This window comes from Balaenoptera ricei, chromosome 19 (assembly GCF_028023285.1).
Source record: "Balaenoptera ricei isolate mBalRic1 chromosome 19, mBalRic1.hap2, whole genome shotgun sequence".
Lineage (NCBI taxonomy): Eukaryota > Metazoa > Chordata > Mammalia > Artiodactyla > Balaenopteridae > Balaenoptera > Balaenoptera ricei.
Genome location: NC_082657.1, coordinates 2,274,426 through 2,294,590, shown reverse-complemented (window position 1 = coordinate 2,294,590; position 20,165 = coordinate 2,274,426). Strand labels below are relative to the sequence as shown.

Genomic DNA, 20,165 nt, shown 5'->3' with positions numbered 1-20,165 from the left:
AAAAAGAAGAAATCAAGACGATAGTCACAGACAAGTTAAAAATGAAGACATCGTGGTGCAGTTGCTTTGGAAAATAGTCCGACAGTTCCTTAGACAGTTAAACAGAGTTATATTAGGACCCAGCAATTCCACTCCTAAGTATACACCCAAGAGAACTGAGAACACATGTTCAAACTAATGTTTAAACTGCAGCATTCCTAATAACCAAAAAGTGGAAACAGCCCAAATGTCCATCAACCAATGAATGGATAAATAACATGTGGTCTAACCACACAGTGGAATATTATTCAGTCATGAAAAGGAATGAAGCACTGACACATGCTAAAACATGGATGAATCTCAGAAAAATTATGCTAAAAGAACCCAGATACAAAAGACCATATATCATATGATTTCATTTATATGAAATGTCCAGAATAGGCAAATCCGGAGACAAAAAGTAAATGAGTGGTTGCCAGTGGTTGGGGGTCAAGAGAGGAAATGGGAGTGAGTGCCGTTGGGTACACACTTCCATTTGGGATGATGAAAATGTTCTAAAATTGACTGTGGTGACGGTTGCACAACTCTGAATATATCATAAGCCAATGAATCGTACACTCTGTGGTATGGGGGGTATATCTTAATACAGGTGTTAAATAAATAAAGGCATGACAAACCAAAACTCACAGGTAAGTGAAATGACACATTTAGACATCAAAATAAAGTCTAGGTGGATTCAGAAGTTCACCGTTAACATCCAAATGATAAAACCGAAAAAAAGGAAGAAAAACAGGTGATGTGTGACCTGTGGATGGAGAAACCCTTTTATAGTTTAAAGACAATGGAAGACACCAGAGGAGGAGAGACAGACTCGATTGTAAAAATATGAAATGCTTTTGGACTTAAATATAAAATAAGAAACGAAAAGCAAAGCTGGGAAGTATATTTGCCACAAATATTTCCATACACACACACTTCTTTAAAATCTTCAAGAATACTAAGATTCCTGGAGACTGGTAAAGCACAAGATAGATCATTTAACCCCCCGCAGAAAAGGCTAATAAACATTTTCTAAAAATCAAACCTCACTAATATACATACAGTGCTACTCGGAAAAGATTTTGTGACACCATTTGTCACCTATCATGCTCAAAGTTTATACCATTTGTCATATATCCATTTATCATTTATATCCAACTTGCACAATAAATACCCGAGAGCCATAAATAACTAGGGACAAATAAATATCAAACAATAGGGGAGGGGGCTTCCCTGGTGGCGCAGTGGTTGAGAATCTGCCTGCCAATGCAGGGGACACGGGTTCGAGCCCTGGTCTGGGAGGATCCCACATGCCGTGGAGCAACTAGGCCCGTGAGCCACAACTACTGAGCCTGCGCTACTGGAGCCTGTGCTCCGCAACAAGAGAGGCCGCGATAGTGAGAGGCCCGCGCACTGCGATGAAGAGTGGCCCCCGCTTGCCACAACTAGAGAAAGCGCTCGCACAGAAACGAAGACCCAACACAGCCAAAAATAAATAAATAAATAAAACAGAAAAAAAAAAAAGACAAAAAACTTAGGGGAACCATTAAGTAAGCCAGGTATGGCCCCAAGATAAAATTTCTATGGAGTCATTAAAATGGATGTTACCAAGGAGTTTTTAACAATACAGAGAAATGCTCAGGATGAAATCTTCGATGAAAAAGCAGGATATAAAAATTGCTCAGCTGGGGTGATTCTTATTTTTGCAAAAAAACATGTAGCCAGGGAGAGAAGGACACACAACATTCGAGGGTGGTTATTTCTAGGATGAGATCAAGGGTCATTCTGATCCTTTTCACTATGCTCTTCTGGATTTTCTAAGCTTTTTGTAATGATCATGGCATTTCCTTAGTTATCAGGAATTTTCTTTTACATTTACAATAGATTATTTACAGCATTGAAAAATGAGTTTTTAAAAAGTCAAACTCACCAATACCAGATGGACATTTAGATACACTGATTATGCAGCCAAAACAAGTGATGTCTGTAGTTTTCAAAGGCTGGGGAAACCCTATTGATTAAAGTGTGATGGAAAAAAAAATCTTCCAAGATAAAAATGGCAGAGCCAATACTGGGTCAATTTTTAAAAATAATCATCAGAGAAGGAAGCCAATAAATGAATACACAAATAATCCACAGGGTTATCTCTGGGTAGAGGCACTATGGGTGAATTATATTGTCTTACCTACAGGTTACTGGATTTTCCCTATTTTCTATAAAGAACATTTATATATTTATTATTATGAAATATTTCTGGCATAAAAGCAAGCTTAAAGAAAAATTCAATACACAGCTATATACGTACCAGCCGTTAAAACATCATAACACATTACAGTGAGAGCCGGGGACGCCAGCCGTGTGCCCTCCCCATGGGCGCCCTCCCTCCCCCGAGGTAACTGCTGTCTGAAATGTGTGGGCCTTGTTCCAGCGAGCCTTGTACACATTTAAACCATCACTTTCCGGGTGCCCTCCTGCGTCTCCTGAGGGCCCCCTGGGCAGAACCAGTCACTCCCCAGCTGCCCTGTCCTCCTTGGTTGACCAAAGCCAATGTCAGGGACAGGCAAGAGAGAGGCTCCTGGGCCTGGAAGGGGCAGAGGGGACAGGAGCGTCACCCCTGAGCACTGCTGTCCTTCCTCAGGGTGGACAGAACCCCCAGGAGGTGGGGACGTGGGCCCTGGACGGGGCTGGGGGTCAGAGGGTCATCCCTCTGGAAAGGAGAGGGAGGCAACATGACTCACCAGGGCCTCATCAGTCAGCAGCTGGGCGGCCATCCCTCCACTGCCCACGGTGACCGCGAATGGCGGGCTCTGGTCAGGGGGTAAAAAGAGGGAGGCACGGTGAGAGCCCAGGCCTAGGCCCACCTCACAATGCACACAGGACAGACACACACATGCCCACAGAGGGGCAGGAGACAGGGACACGCACACACGTTAACAGCGAACATTCAGGGTGCTTACCGCCTGCAAAGCCCTAGACCAACGCCTCTCACTTAATCCTCCTAACACCCCTGCAAGGTGGGCACTGTTTCCACCGACCCCATTTCACCATATAGTTTCACTTATATGTGGAATCTAAAATACAACACAAATGAGCTTATCTATGAAACAGAAACAGACTCACAGACATAGAGAACAGACTTGCTGTTGCCAAGGGAGAGGGGGTTGGGGGAGGGAAGGAGTGGGAGTTTGGGATTAGCAGATGCAAACTATTATATATAGAATGGATAAACAACAAGGTCCTCCTGTATAGCACAGGGAACTATATTCAATATCCTGTAATAAACCATAATAGAAAAGAATATGAAAAAGAATACATATATGTATAACTAAATTGCTTCGCTGTACAGCAGAAATTAACACAACATTGTAAATCAACTATATTTCAATAAAAAAAGAGTATTGTCAAATTAAACGTTGGTCCCTATAAACTTTAAACAGTGAAATTTCAAATTAAAAATCAATATAATTATTTAAAAAAAGAAGCCCTGCTGTACATCACAAAGGGTCACAAAGGTATGGGCTTGTGTCCCCATCACTTCACGTCTGCAAACCCCACAGCAGTGTGCCCGGCCCGCAGCAACCCCTCCGCAAAACCTCCTCCAGCTTAAAACTCTCCGGTGGCTTCCCACAGCCTTAGAAATCATCCCCAGTCTTCACCGCTGCCCACATGGCCCTTACAGTCTGTCCCGAGGGCCTTCCCCCTCCCACTCCACTCCCCTCTCAAACACTTGGCCCCAGGTACACTGGCCTTCGAATCTGCCGCTTCCTCTGCCAGAAATGCTCTTCCCCTGGCTGGCTCCTTCTCACTGGCAGCTCAAATGTCACCTCCATGGAGAAGTCTCCCACTCCCACGGCCCTGAGCTCAAGTAGCAACCAACGCCCACCCCTGCCATCTTCTTATAGCCCACATCATTGTTGACAACTGTCTCTTTAAAAAGTTTTCAAGTTCATCATCTGTCTTCCCTTCACAAGAATGCAAGCCCCCGGGGAGCAGAGATGATCATTTTTGGATTGTGTTTCCAGCATCTAGGGTAACAGCCAGAGGTACCCAAACATAGAGCTGAGTGAATGAATAAGCCAACTTCTATCACTGGCAAAGATGCAAAGAAATGGGCCTCCCACACACAGCTGAAGGAACGGGAGTCACTCAACATTTCTGGAGAGTGAGCTGGCAAAACAGGAACCCCATAACCCAGCAGCCTTGTTCCCGGGACTCTGCCCATAGCAACAAAAACTCCATGTAAAATGTTACATACGGAAAAAAGATGTTTATTATAGCACTGTTCCTAGAATCCAATCAAACCAACAAACACACAAAAAAACAGAAACAAAATATAAGTATCCATCAGCAAACAAATGTTGAATAAATGGCGGGGCATCCATTGTGTGAAGTATCAGGTCTCCTTAGAAAACAGGAGTGGGTTCTGCATCTGCTGACATATATATTTGTGATGTCATAATGAGAAAAGCAAGTTACTTGGTTTTATACCTAACTTTAACCCCTCTGTATAAAAATGAACCAGCACATGTGGGTGTGTGTTTCTGTAGGTGTTTCTGAGCCTGGGAAAGGCCTGGGGAAGGCCATGGAATGATGGACACCAGATGGTGCCTCGTGGGGTTGGAGGGGGAATGGGAAGGGGAAGTTATTCATTTTTTTTCTTTATATTCCTTTGTTTCCCTGGGTGAGTGACTTCATATTAATGTCATAATTTTTTAAACAGAATTTAATTTTTTAAAGAGTATTCTTTCTAGACTGGCAATCTCCATGTGACTCCCATCCCTACACTGTGAGGTCAACAACACTGGCTTTGGCCGGACGTGGACATGACCAGAGCCGACTTACCCAGGAGGCACAGCGAGCCCAAGGCCCCTGATACCTGTAGGGGCCCACGAGAATGTCTTAATTTAAGATCATTCAAAAAAAAAAAAGGTGACTCTAATCCAGCCTGGATTATATTTGTCTTCATATCAGTGTAATCACAAACTATAATTTTTTTTTTTTTCATGAAAAAAGGAGCCCATGAAGGCGACAAAGGCACAGAGGCCCTGGAAGTGACATGCTCTGGGCTGGTGACTGTTGAACCCATGTGGCCTGATATCTATGTGGCTACAAAGCTGGTGGCTACTTCCCTCCTCTCCTTCCTTGAGTCTTCTGGCATTTCCTTCCTTCCATTGTTTCTAAGGGTAAGATTCCCATGGGGGAAAAAATCCTGCAACTCTGTGTCAGATGAGCCGAAAGGAAGAAAGGATTTCCCATTTGTCTGGTCATTAAGTGTGGGGTCTCTGGAACCCAGATACCTGGATATAGAGTTGGGTCACTCACTTAAGTCTCTGAGCCTCGGTTTCCCCATGTATAAAATGGGGATGATGAGGTCCCTACCTTGGAGTTACTGGGAGGCTTATAAATGAAGTAGTCCCAGCAAAGTGCCCAGAACAGCACTTTGAGGGCCCAATACACATCCCCTGAACAAATCAACCCCGGGTCAGGAGGAGGTAGGGGACTGTGACCCTCCTTTAAGAAGGTCCTGTGGAAGGCAAGAGAAGAAGCCTTAGCCCCACATCCTGTCACCCACACACTTCCTGCCCCCCCAACCCTCCAGAGCCTTCTACGAGCCAGATAAGGCTCTGAGGGGCAGGAAGGAGCTGGGGAGTCTGGGGGCCCCAGGCCAGGAGACCTGCAGGACGAGAAGGGAGGTAGCTCTGCTAGGCCTGTCCAAGCGTTCACAGTCTTTCACACGTGCTTTTAGGAGGGTCGCACCCAGATGCACTCGCATACAAACACCCAGAAAGGCCCAAAGACAGAGACACACAGGTGAACACACACACAGAGAGAGGTAGAGACACTGACGGGCCGACTTCGGGAGAGACACACCCCATGCTCACAGACACACTCACACCCAGGGACACAGCTACAGAGTGAAAGACGAGGCACAGGTGGACACCTGGATGACACCCTCACACAGAGACACCGTGGGCAGAAATAAAGGCAGACACACACACAACCAAGGATGTGGACGTGGCGGTCACCCAGAGATACACTGCCCCCACCCCAACAGGGAAGGCAAAGACTACACACAGGAGACCCCCACAGAGACCAAGACCGGTAGGCGCATGAGCGCGTGCGCACCCCCGCCCCGACTTACACTGATGCACACACACACAGATTCGCCTCCTTCCCCATCGCATCACTTTAGGTCAGTACCAGCCTCCTTCCTCCACTCCTCTCCCCAGCCCTCTCTCTGAGCCGGCAATCCCCTCACCTGGGCCCTCACACCTTCTCCCTCCAGGGCCCACCTTCCCCTCAGTCCACACGCCCTCTCCCGGCGCGCACACCCTCCCCTCCTCCCTCACGCCCCTCGCCTGGGCCCGCACACCCTCTCCCTTCAGTGCCCACACCTTCCCCTCAGTCCACACGCCCTCTCCCGGCCCGCACACCCTCCCCTCAGCCCTCACGCCCCTCACCTGGGCCCTCACACCTTCTCCCTCCAGGGCCCACCTTCCCCTCAGTCCACACGCCCTCTCCCGGCGCCCACACCCTCCCCTCCTCCCTCACGCCCCTCGCCTGGGCCCGAACACCCTCTGCCTTCAGTGCCCACACCTTCCCCTCAGTCCACACGCCCTCTTCCGGCGCGCACACCCTCCCTTCCTCCCTCACGCCCCTCGCCTGGGCCCGCACACCCTCCCCTCAGCCCTCAGGCCCCTCGCCTGTGACCTCACGACCCCTCTCCTCAGTCAGCATGCCCCTCCCGAGCCCGCCCCCGCCCCGCCCCGCCCCGCCCTGCCCTGCCCTGCCCTGCCCTGCCCTTCCCGCGGCCGGACTCACCAGCGCGGGTCGGTCTGTACAATGACCGGCGCCCTACGGCCTCCAGGCCGCACTGCGCCTGCGCAGACGGGCGGACTACACTTCCCAGAAGCCCGCGCGCCTCCGCCTCCGCTCAGGCCTTCCCGCCCGCGGAGCCGAATGGAGCCGAGCGGACCCGAACCTACCCGAGACCCGACCGCGCCCCTCCAGCTCCCAGAGGCCCCCGCGGCACCGGAACCGCGGCCGAAGGGGATGGGGGTGCTGGGGGAGTGGTATTGAGGGATGGGAGGGGAGGAGGAAGAGTGGAGGGAGAGAGGAGATGGGGGGAAAGGGAAGGGGGAGAAGAGAGAGATGGGGGAGAGGTAGGAGGGGAGGGGGGATTGCTTAGGGAGGCCGGTGGGGGAGGGAGGAGGGAGAATTCCAGAAAGGAAGGGGGCGTGGGTGGAGTTGGAGAAAGGAGGCTGTGGCCCACCCTTCTGCAGACTTCTGGGCTGGACTGAGGGAGGATCCTGGGCAATTTTGTTGAGCGTGATAATCATGCTGAATTGTAGAAAATTTGTAAGGCATACAGAGATACAAACCAGAAAATAATAAGAAAAAAAAGTATTCACTTATTTTGAGTTTCTTACGTGCCAGCTCCTGTTTTGGGCGTTTTATGACTTACGAACATATCTAATTCTCACAACCATGCTACTTTCCAGGTGAGGACAGTGGTGCTGACAAAAGAGGTGGCACAAGGGGACAGTGGGGGAGCTGGGGTAGGAACCAGGGCTCCTGGCTGGGCCTGTTACACCATAAACCACAAAGCCAAGTCTGAAAGCATTTGCTGAATGTCTCAGTGGCCACAGAAATGTAAACAGCGGCTAGTCTTTTTTTTTTTTTTTTTAATTGCAGTATAGTTGATTTACAATGTTGTGTTAGTTTCAGGTGTACAGCAAAGTGAATCAGTTATACATATACCTATATCCACTCTTCATTTAGATTCTTTTCCCATACAGGTTATTACAGACTATTGAGTAGAGTTCCGTGTGCTATACAGTAGGTCCTTGCTAGTTATATATTTTATATATAGTAGTGAAACAGAGGCTAGTCTTAAGGGGTGATTAATGACTTTAAATATTTTATTTGAGACAAATGTAGGTTCACCTGCAGTTGTAAAAAATACAGAAACCACCGAGAGAGATCCAGTGTACCCTTTATCTGGTTCCCCCAAGGGTGAAGTCTTGTGTTACCAAACCAGGTTCATTTGCCCAAGGCACAGCAAAAAGCCAAGGTTTGCAACAAAGAAAAGGTTTATTCAGAGGCAGCCCTGCGAGGAGATGGGAAAACATCTCAGATCCACCTCCCTGAGGCGAGGGGGGTGAGGTATTTATGGGTTAAAGAAGCAAGGTGATCTTAGGCATGGGAAAAGGTATTGGCGGTAGGGAAAAGGTGAGGTAATCTGTGTTCTGTGCAGGCAAATCTGAGTTACATGCTTCCTCATGGGATGCATGTCCCAAAATGGAGGCGCTTAGTATGATCTGAGGGAGGAGTTTTTGGCCCTCTGATGTCAAAAGTTTGTTCATCAGACACATCAGGACTTTGTAAAGGCCCAGGTGTAGGGTCAGTGGTCCCAACCACTCTTAACTGGCTTGAGCTTGAACTGGGCACAGCTCAGTCCAAGTTCCTGGAAAACAACTTGGTCAAACATCTTACTGTATAGGCTACGTGTGGCTTGGAGCACATGCAAATCTTCTGTAGCAAAAATTATAGTTAGCTTGATCAGTGAAGGCTGGTTACAAGTGGAGGTGGTTTTAACGAGCTGTAAGACAAGGTCAAGAATTTCTGTTAGGGGCTTCCCTGGTGGCGCAGTTGTTGAGAATCCGCCTGGCAATGCAGGGGACATGGGTTTGATCCCTGGCCCGGGAAGATCCCACATGCCACGGAGCAACAAGCCTGTGCGCTACAGCTACTGAGCTTCTACTCTAGAGCCCGCGAGCCACAACTACTGAGCCCACGTGCCATAACTACTGAAGCCCACGCGCCTAGAGCCCGTGCTCCGCAACGAGAGAAGCCATGGCAATGAGAAGCCCGTGCGCCGCAACTAGAGAAAGCCCATGCACAGCAACGAAGACACAACGCAGCCAAAAATAAATAAATAAAATAAATTTATTAAAAAAAAAAAGAATTTGTTAGTCACCAGTTTCTGTTAACCCTATAGGGCACGGTTTCACTTGCAAAGTCACAAATACGGTACAGACATGAATATTGTCAAGATACAGAACGTTTCCATCACCACTAGGATCCCTCAGGTTGCCCTTTCATAGCCACACCCACTTTCCTCCATACCCCATCCTTCCTTAACCCTTGACTATCGCTAATTTTTTCTCCATAATTTTGTCATTTCAAAAATGTTATATCAATAGGCATTTTTTTTCATTCAGCATAATTCTCTGGAGATTTATGCAAGTTGTTATTTGTATCAATAGTTCATTACTTTACTACTGAGTGGTAATCCATGGTAGGGATTTACCACAGTTTGGCTACCACATCTGGGATGTTTCCAGTTTGGGGCTATTCCAGTTACAGTTTTCTTTTCATTTCGGTAGGAACACTTAACATAAAATCTACCCTCATAACAAAATTCTAAGTGTACAATACAGTATTGTTAACTAGAGGCACGATGTACAGAACACTAGAACTTAATCACCTTGCCTAAATGAAACTTTATACCTGTTGACCAGTAACTCCCCATTTCCCCTTCCCTCAAGACCCTGGCAACCACCATTCTACTCTCTGCTTCCATGTGTCTATTTTAGATACCTCATATAAACGCAGTATTTGTCCTTCTGCGTCTGGCTTATCTCAGCACAATGTCCTCAAGCTTCACCCATGTTGTGGCATATGGCAGGATTTCCTTCTTTTTTAAGGTTAAAGGATATTACATTTTATGTGTATACCACATTTTCTTTATCCGTTGATTCACTGATGGACATTTAGGTTGCTTCCACATCTCAGCTATTGTGAATAATGCTGCAGTGAACAATGGAGTGCAAATCATCTACTTGAGATCCTGACTTTCGAATACCCAGAAGTGAGAAGTGAGATCATTAGGTATTTCTAATTTTTTTTTGGAGTAAACTCCATACTGTTTTCCATAGTGGCTGCACCATTTTACATTCCCATCAGTGGGGTACAAAAGTTCTGATTTCTCCACATCCTCTTCAATTTTTTTTAAAAATAATATTCATTCTAATAGGTGTGTGGTGATATCTCAGTGTGGTTTAGATTTGCATCTCTCTGATGATTAGTGATGCTCTTTACCTTTTTATGTAACTGCTGGCCATTTGTATGTCTTTTTGGAGAAATGTCTATTCTATTCAAGTCCTTTGCCCATTTTAAATTATTTTATCTTTTGCTATTGAGTTGCAGGGGTTCCTTACATATTTTGGATATTAACCCCTTATCAGATATTTGGTTTGCAAATATTTTCTCCCATTTCATAGGTTGCCCTTCTACTATTAATTGTCCCTTATTACAGGGTTTCGTATGAACCTAAATCTTCATTTCTCTGGGATAAATGCCCAGGAGTGCATTTCTAGGTCATACAGTATTTGCATTTTTAGTTTAGTTTTTTTTTTTTTTCAACAAACTGCCAAACTGTTTTTCAGAGTGGCCGTACCATTTATATTCCTACCAGCAATTTATGAGATATCCAGTTTCTCCAAATCCTTGCCGATATTGGATGTTGCCATTATACATATACATATTTTATTTTAGCCATTCTGATAAGCGTGTAGTGATATCTCATTATGGGTTTCTTGTTTTGTTTTGTTTTTGTTTTTACTAATGACTTTACTTTTTAGAACAGTTTTAGGTTTACAGAAAAATTGAGCAGATAGTACAGAGTTCTCATACACCCACCTCCCTGCACCCAATTTCCCCTATTAGTAAACGCTTGCATTAATGTGGAACATTTGTTACAATTAATGAACCGATATTGATACATTATTACTAACAAAACCCCATAGTTTACATTAAGGTTGCTCTTTGTGTTGTACACTTCTGTGGGTTTTGGCAAATGCATAATAATATGTATCCACCATTACAGTAGCATGTATTTCAGTGCCCTAAAAATGTCCTGTGCTGCACCTGTTCGTCCTCCTCCATCTTCATGAACCCGGTATTTTTTCTATCTGCATAGTTTTGTCTTTTCCAGAATGTCACAGAGTTGGAATCAGACAATACATAGCCTTTTTCAGAATGGCTTCTTTCACTTAGCATTTAATATGAACTTAAAGTTCTCCATTTTTTTAGCTCATTTCTTTTTTAAAAAAATTAATTTATTTTTATTTTATTTTTGGCTGCATTGGGTCTTCGTTGCTACACGCGGGCTTTCTCTAGTTGCAGCGAGCAGGGGCTACTCTTCTTTGCGGTGCGCGGGCCTCTCATTGTGGTGGCTTCTCTTGTTGTGGAGCATGGGCTCTAGGTGCGCAGGCTTCAGTAGTTGTGGCACGTGGGCTTCAGTAGTTGTGGCTCACGGGCTCTAGAGCAGAGGCTCGGTAGTTGTGGCGCACAGGCTTAGTTTAGATGCTCTGCAGCATGTGGAATCTTCCGGGACCAGGGCTCGAACCCGTGTCCGCTGCATTGGCAAGCGGATTCTTAACCACTGCACCACCAGGGAAGCCCCTGGCTCATTTCTTTTTATCACTAAATAATAATCTATTGGTTGTGCCACAGTATGTTTATCCATTCGCCTACTGAAGGACATCTCGGCCGCTTTCATAAAACTGCTGTAAGCACCCACATGCAGCTTTCTGTGTGGACATGTTTTCAATTCATTTGAGCTAATACCTAGAAGTATGGTTGCTGGACAGTGTTTAGCCTTGTAAGAAGCTGCCAAACTGTCTCCCAAAGAGTCTTGGTCTCCAGACCCTTGTTCTTCTTGTTAGACTTATTGAGGTGACATTTTCAGGATATCTAAATTTTAGTTCCCCAAAGAAGGAAATACTCAACAGATTAAAAAAAAAAAAAGTTTCAATGGGTAAGTTTACATAATTGATTGATTTTTATGGACCCCCCCCAAAAGCCCTACATCTGTATTATGCGTTTTCAAAACAAGATGTGCTTTCTAAATTATTCCGACTCTTTGATGTTCACATTCGTTTTAAGCCACTTATGCCTACTTGCCGAGGCACATCTTCTCCCTTTGATCACCTTCCCTTTAAAATTATTCAGAATTTGATTAAAGTCTCTCACTTCCTCTGAAAACACTGTATCTTAAAATGACAACAATGGTATTAGAATCTCAGGAATACTGGCTAGAAGAAATCCTCAGCAGTGCTAGTCCCAATTTGAGTTACTCTGGATCGTCTGTAAATCAGACTGTCTCCTTTTGGGAACCGTATTCAAAATGTTTAGTAACAACAACTGCGGCCCACAGATGACCACTCACTGGTCTTATGAGGAATGTTCCAGAATGATCTATGAGGTACATGGACTCTGAGTCCTAGGCTCCTTGGATACAAGGAGCACAAACACTTCCCGTGAAGGCCATACCTGGAGCGAGCGGTGGGAATTTTTCCTGCTGTAATCCAGAAATGTTGATTCCCTCAACTTACCACGTGGCTCCTTGTCATCTCCAGACCAACTTCCTATAAAGGTCAAGGTCAGTTCTTCTTGGGGTAAATTGCCAGAAACTTTTCTCAATTGTCACCGTAACTTCTCTCTAGTACCTCTGATGTCTCTCCCTCTTCTTATAAGGTTACCAGTTCTATCAGATTAGGGCCCCACCCGTATCACTTCATTTAAGCGTAATTCCCTCCCCCAAAGCCGTCTCTCTCCACATACAGTCACACTGGGGTTTAGGGCTTCAATATGTGAATTTGGGGGTGGGAGGGATACAATTCAGACCTTACAACCACTCTACAACAAAATACAGAATTTAACCAGCATCCCACCTTAGCAACCCATAAAAGGAGTCTCTCAATTTGGTTTTAAGCAATCTGAACCCTATGACTTCAAACAGTATAAGACATCTTTCAACAATATCATACAAAGACCCTTAGTTGCTAGTAGTTCAGAAAGTTCAAGATTTGAGTTTTAAATTACCCAAAACAGTTAGCTACCGGCATCATAGACACTCTTTGGACTTGGCATTCCTCTTCCTCTTGAAACTGTCATTATTCAGGACTCTAGACCTCTATTCACCTCAGGCGACTACAACTAATAATAATTCACTTGGGTGTTTGCCCAGTGCACACCACGAGTTGTTACTTTCCTAGGCTAGGAAAGAAACAGGAGTCTCACTTGCCCCATCTCACCCAAACACCAATCCCTAACACCTCCAATATTCCAAAGATTCTATTGTCTATTACATAATCTTCATACCAAACCCTGACTTGGTTAAGTTTCTTTAATTGCAAGCAAACAAGCAGAAAATGAAGTATTGAGAGGATGGTGAGTCGTTTAAGGAATTGCAGCCTTGGAAAGCACAAAAACTAGGGCGGCTCCAAAGATCACAACCACAAGGACACCAGCATCATCCCTTTAGGGAACAGATCCTTCTCCCTTTCAAGCTCCAGAGAGAATCTGATTGACTAGGTCCCTCGGAACTGTAAGACAGCGTATGGCCAGTTACTCAAAGGAAAAGAGAGAGTGTAGTCAAAAGAAGGAGGCAAGGGCTTCTCTGGTGACACAGTGGTTAAGAATCCACCTGCCAATGCAGGGGACACGCGTTCGAGCCCTGGTCCGGGAAGATCCCACGTGCCGCGGAGCAACTAAGCCCGTGCGCCACAACTACTGAGCCTGTGCTCTAAAGCCTACAAGCCACAACTACTGAGCTTGCATGCTACAACTACTGAAGCTCGCGCACCGAGAGCCCACGCTCCGCACCAAGAGAAGCCACCGCAATGAGAAGCCCGGGCACCACAATGAGTTGCCCCCATTCGCCGCAACTAGAGAAAGCCCGAGCGCAGCAACTAAGACCCAAAACAGCCAGAAATAAATAAAATTTTTAAAAAAAGAAGGAAAAAAAAAAAAAAAAAAAAGAAGAAGAAGGCAAGGAAATCTGGGCAGAGGAAAACAGAAAAACATGTATTTTTGGTTTTATTTTTGATATTATGATTATGAATTTATACTAGAATACAGGTCTGAAAAAATTCTTTTCATTTAATATAGCACAACTATCTTCTATGGCTATATACACATTTACAGTTTTTCAACAGCTGCATATAATTCTGTTGAAAGAATACAACATAATTAACTTACCCATTTTCCCCTTACCCTAAGTTACTAAGAGTTTATCATTAAAAATGTTTCCCATTATACATTTACCTACCTGTGTACACTTTGGTTTCTGAGGAATATTGATTCGAATGGTCTATACATACAGCAATTTATATAACAAACAATGGAACTGTCTTGTTTTTCACACATTCACCAAAACTGGATATTATCACTCTTCTGTGATTTAAACTCAATCTATTGGGGGAAAAAGTCAATATATCATCACTTTACTTTGCATTGCCTTGATTACTAATGATAGTGGGTAATTTTCCTTAGCTGTTTTTATTTCATCTTCTTTAAAGAAGCTGTTAGCTCTGTCCATTTTTCTGAGTTGCAGATGTTACTATTACTGATTTGTAAGAGTGCTTTAAATATCAGGGATTATTTCCCTTTATCATATTTGTTGCAAACATTTTCTTTCAGTCTCTCATTTATCTGTTAACTTTGATGTTTTCCACACAGAAGTGTTACTCAGTTTAATGTCAGTTCCTGGGTTATGTGTAATGCTTAAGAAGGTCTGCCTCAAGCCAAGGTTATAGAAATATTCTAAATTTTTCTTGTACTTTAATATTGTACCTTTAGATCTCTAATCCATCAGGACTTCATCAGTCAGTGTGCAAAGTATAGATCTATGTCTTTCCAGAGAGCTAACTGTCCCAAGGCCATCTGATCAATCCGTCTTTGCCCCACTGAAATGAAAAATCCTTTTTATCATATATAAGGGCACTCAAAACCCTCTACATGCTCTGGATAAGACCGTCCATCTCCTAGCCTTGATGCCGAAGTAAAGAGGAAGCCCCAAAGCTCCATTTTCCAGTGTCCTCTGGATAAGAGCTCCCCTCACATGGCCACAGGCAGCAACCAAGAGGAAACCCGAGAGCTCTGGGTACTCCAGGTACCTTCAGGTGTAGGAGGTGCTCCAGGTAAGTATTCTCCTCTAGGTGTAAGAGTATCTACTAAAGGGCAGGGGATCTCGTTTTGGGTGATGAAAATGTTCTAAAATTAACTGTGGTGATGGTTGCACAACTCTGAACATACTAAAGTCATTGAATCATATACATTTTTTTTTTTTTTTGGCTGTGCCACACGGCTTGCGGGATCTTAGTTCCCTGACCAGGGACTGAACCCAGGCCATGGCAATGAAAGTGCCGAGTCCTAACCACTGGACCACCAGGGAATTCCCTGAATCATATACTTTAAGTGGGCAAATTGTATGGTACGTGAATTATATCTCAATAAGACCGCTACCAAAACAAAACAAAACCCAAAACAAAACCCTCTACCAGCCTCTAAATCACGATTGACAAAGAGTGAACAGAACTCTCATGAACCTTGTTAAGCCATCAATTCTCCCTTCCTGCAATACTCACAGCATCATAATTATCTGCTTTGAGACTGTCATGATTATTCTCATCATGCCCTTTGGGGCTGAGTTTTTTCTAGTTCTTCCCTAGTCCCTTGGTTCTAATGCCCATATGTTCTGGGGGAATAAAGCACCCCCTCCCAGCACTCCCTGGCTCCCTTTTTAGATCATTTCTCATCATGTACAAGTATGTACATGTCACATACTTACTATATAGTATTTCAATTTTTAGTTTGTCTTCTCCCACCAGATCTGTGAAGAAAAACGTTTTTGCACATTTTGCACCTCGCTGTATCCCCAGCACCTAAAACAATGCCTGGAACATTAGTAAATGCTCCATTAATGTTAATTTAATGATTACTACAGTACTACACTCTTTGCTATATCACAGTACTCTCTAGATGGTCAAAATGAGCTTGTCAACTTAAAAACACATAGGGACTTTTTTTGGACTATCAATGAATTTACGTATTTAACTTGGGGAGAAATATCTTTGCCAGACTGAGTCTGTCTATACAGAGACATGTCTAGCTTTTCATTTACTCTGTTTTTTAATATTTAAAAATATTTAACTTTTAACATTCACATTCACAAGCCAACTGCAATATATATGTTTTCCTGTTTTGGTATTAGTCTTGTCAGTCTCACAGAACAAGATGGGAAGCTTTACTGTATTTATTTTATGCTCTAGAACAATTAAACATCACAGGGCTTGTTTGTGATGCTTTTCCACAGGTGAAAGTGTTGAACTACCTTTTGTAGTTTATTTCATGGCTATTAACCTATTCAAGTTTTCTAGCTTGTTCATTTTAGTTCATTTTTAATACTACCCCCTAGTTAGTCCTACATTCTACCTTTTGTTCTAATTGGCCTATTATCACTTGTAAGTGCCAGGTGAGGTGAGACTCTCTCATCAACAATGCTAGACGTCATTATATTTATTCATAGAGGGGGGTGCAAGCCACCATGTTACCCTGTATATCATACAATCTTTCAATTCTGAATGTGTTCATTTTTCCTACCTACTAGGAGAGTAAAGAGTTCTCCGCCTACTCTAAAATTTGTAGGCTTCTTAGTCTTGACCTACTGGTTCATTACACTTGCAGCTAAACATAACTGTAAGGAAAACTCTACCTTAATGGCATTAATTATAAGCCCAGGAAGGCATGGTAAACCCTTTAAGTGGATTATCTAACATATTATTCAAAACAAGTGTTTCAAATGGAAAAGTAACATGAATATAGTTCTTTATTTTTAAAAGATTAAGCTGGCTACAATGCTAAAAATGCACTTGAGGGAAGCAAGAAGGAAAATGGTTGCAACGCTATGCAGAAATCCAAACGAGATGGTTGCATCTTTGACCATGATAATGGCATGAGTTGGAAAGAAGTGGATAGATAGATTTAGAATATTGAAGCTAGAGGACCTGGTGGTATGCAGGTGAAGACGAGGGAATAATTGAGGATGACTCTCCGGTATGAATTCGCTGATGGTGAGCAAGGTGTACACTCTGCCTAAAGGCTTTTCCACATTCTTTACATTCATAGGGCCTTTCTCCAGTATGAATTCTCCTATGCAGCGTCAGATGGGCAATCTGGCTGAAGGCTTTGCTGCATTCCTTACACTCATACGGTTTCTCTCCTGTGTGAATTCTCTGATGCAGAGTAAGGGATTTACGATGGCTAAAGGCTTTCCCACAGACGTTACATTCGTAAGGTTTCTCACCTGTATGACACCTTTGGTGACAGATCAGGGATGCCCTCTGTCTGAATGCCTTCCCACATTCAAGACATGCATACGGTCTTTTGCCAGAATGGAGCCTCTGATGTTGAACAAGATAGGAGCCATCACTAAAGGCCTTCCCACATTCAATACATTCATAAGGCTTCTCGCCAGTATGAACTCGCTGGTGTTGAATAAGGTGTGCAATTTGACTGAAGGCCTTCCCGCATTCCTTACATTCGTATGGTTTCTCTCCAGTATGTACTTTCTGATGTTGTGCAAGGTGTGCATTCTGGCTGAAGGCTTTGCTGCACTCCTTACATTCATAAGGTTTCTCCCCAGTATGAATTCTCTGATGATGGGCGAGGTGGGTGCTCTGCCGAAAAGCTTTCCCACATTCCTTACATTCATAGGGTTTCTCTCCAGTATGAACTCTTTGATGAAGAGTGAGTGAGCCACGATGGCTAAAGGCTTTCTCACAGATATTACATTCATAGGGTTTCTCTCCTGTGTGAATTCTCTGATGGACAGTCAGGGATGAGCCATGGCTAAAAGCCTTCCCACACACGTTACATTTGTAAGGTCTCTCTCCAGTATGAATTCTCTTATGCTGAATAAGTCCTATATGATCAGTGAAAGCCTTCCCACAATCAATACAATCAAAGGGTTTCTCTCCAGTGTGACAATACCTCCGATGACGTATAAGAGAAGCGTTCTGCCTGAAAGCTTTCCCACAGTCAATGCATTCATAGGGTCTTTTCCCAGTGTGAATCCTTCGATGATGAGCTAGAGATGAACAATCACTAAAAGCTTTCCCACATTCGATACATTCATAGGGTTTCTCTCCAGTATGAACCCTCTGGTGTTGAGCAAGATGTGCAAGCTGGCTGAAGGCTTTATGACACTGCTTACATTGATAAGGTTTCTCTCCAGTATGAACTCTCTGATGTTGAATGAGATGAGCATTCTGGCTGAAGGCTTTCCCACATTCAGTACATTCAAAGGGTTTTTCTCCTGTGTGGATTCTCTGATGTTGAGCAAGGTGGGCACTCTGGCTAAAGGCCTTTCCACATTCGATACATTCATAGGGTTTCTCTCCAGTATGAATTCTTTGATGAAGAGTAAGAGTTGAGATTTTGCTGAAAGTTTTCTCACAGTCATTACATTGCAAAAGTTTCTTTTCTCCATAGACTTGCTTGCGTTTTTTCACAAAGGAATGTGCTTTTAAGCTTTTCTTATCTGTGTCAAAATTATATATTCTCTCTTCGATAGGAAATACCTGTTTTATATAAGATAATGTATTCAGATAAAAAACTGTCCCAGATTTGTTAGAGTGGTCTCCTTTCTCAATAAGGGTACCTATATGACTGATTGTCCCTTGCCTAAAATGTGTCTTCTGACTTACCAGCTCCCTCTCAAACAGGTCTTCACATTTCCAGTTTTCCCTTAATGTGGAACATTCGAGGTCACAGCTTGTAAGTCTTTCCATTATCATTGCCTGGGACAATTTTTCCTCATAGATGTCCTGGTTTGGAGATAATTCCTTTCTCATCCACACAAACTCCAAGTCTGAAAGATATTAAGAAAGCAAACGTCTCCTTTATTTAATGCCAAAACAACGGAAACTTCCAAATGAAACCATGTGAATCAAAACAGTTGCTGAAGCCCACAAAGGTAAACGTTTTTGACAGTTCTTAAAGTTAGGCACTGTGACCACCCTTGCGTTTCTCAAATAAACCCTCCTTGGCTCTGGTATATTATTTCAACATGACTTTTTATTTAAGATATTGCACCAATATTCATAATTGATTTTGTCTGTAATTTCCTTTTTTTGGGTGCTGTTTTGGTAATATTTTGGTAGCAAATGTTATGCTGTCTTCATAAACACATTTTTTATAGTTCTCCTTTTTATTCTCTGTCATAGAACACTTAAAACAATGTTGATAGTGTTCCTTACAGGCTTTATAGAATTTATTTGTAAAACAATTTGGGGTTGTGGCTTATTTTCTTGGGGGAGGCAGTTCTTAGATGACTTTCAACATTTCTTCAATGGTAACCAGTCTGTTTAAATTTTCTATCTCTGGTGTCAGTTGTGGTTATTATATTTTCGTAAAGTATCATCCATTTCATCCAGGTTTTCAAATTATTTGCAGAGACTTGCATTCCAAAAATAGATCCATATAATTCTCTTACGTACTCAGGCATCAGTGGTCATTTACCATTATTTCTTTTCTTGTATTTTCTTTCATTTGTCTGGATACTTTATATATTTTATTGGTTTTCTAAAGAAGCCTATGTTGGATTTATTTTCATTAGATCTACTGTTTTCTGATTCATTTATACCTATTTTTATCTCTAGCAATATAAATCACTATATATAACTTATTTCAGTCTCCCTGAGATTCATTTTGTTCTTTTTCTAATATCTTGAATTGGATGCTTAATTCATTTTTTTTATTATTTATTAATGTACATCATTAGGGCTATAAGTGACATACCAACATCCACTTCTTAAAACTTTGAGAACTGAAAGCAGTAAAAGGCCACACTACAGGCCACAGAATAAACTAACCTCCTCACTTGAAGATCATTTCCCTGCAATATATGTCTATAGGCTATTATCTGGCTTTCTAAACCAGAAAAACAGCTTTCAAGCATGACAGGGAAAAAAATTAATAAACTGAAGAAAATAACCTGAGTCAAAAATCCCAATAGGTACAGTAAAAGTGGGAAGATGATGGACAAAGAGAGAGGAGGTAACATTAGTGGGCTAATTTCTTCATCTTTCATATCGGTATCAAAAGACAATGTTTTGAATCTCAAGTGGATGAATTTTAAAGTACAAATTTAAAAATAGATGAAGTCATAAAGTTAACAAACTGTAGAACTAAAACCTTTCCAACTGAAGGGGGAAAAAAGACATAAACAACAAAACAAAAAGAAACAACAACAATAAAAAAGAAACACCAAAGAGAAAAATAATTAAAAGCAGAGA

General features: G+C 43.1%; 1 protein-coding gene across 14 annotated transcripts in view; it reads right to left on the bottom strand.

The window, feature by feature from the left end:
* The window catches only part of LOC132353319 (zinc finger protein 470), an 81,710-nt gene that overhangs the window by 28,968 nt on the left and 32,577 nt on the right, over positions 1-20,165 (bottom strand). For 6 of the 14 annotated variants that reach the window (XM_059904426.1, XM_059904425.1, XM_059904423.1 and 3 more), the window contains one exon: positions 16,679-18,739. In XM_059904426.1, coding sequence (XP_059760409.1) covers positions 16,866-18,739 — 1,874 coding nt within the window. In that variant the 3' untranslated portion in view covers positions 16,679-16,865. Of the gene's footprint in view, positions 1-2,756; positions 2,826-6,160; positions 6,277-6,840; positions 6,910-16,678; positions 18,740-20,165 lie in introns of those variants that run through there. The other 8 variants (XR_009498996.1, XM_059904431.1, XM_059904430.1 and 5 more) reach the window with 5 other exon arrangements.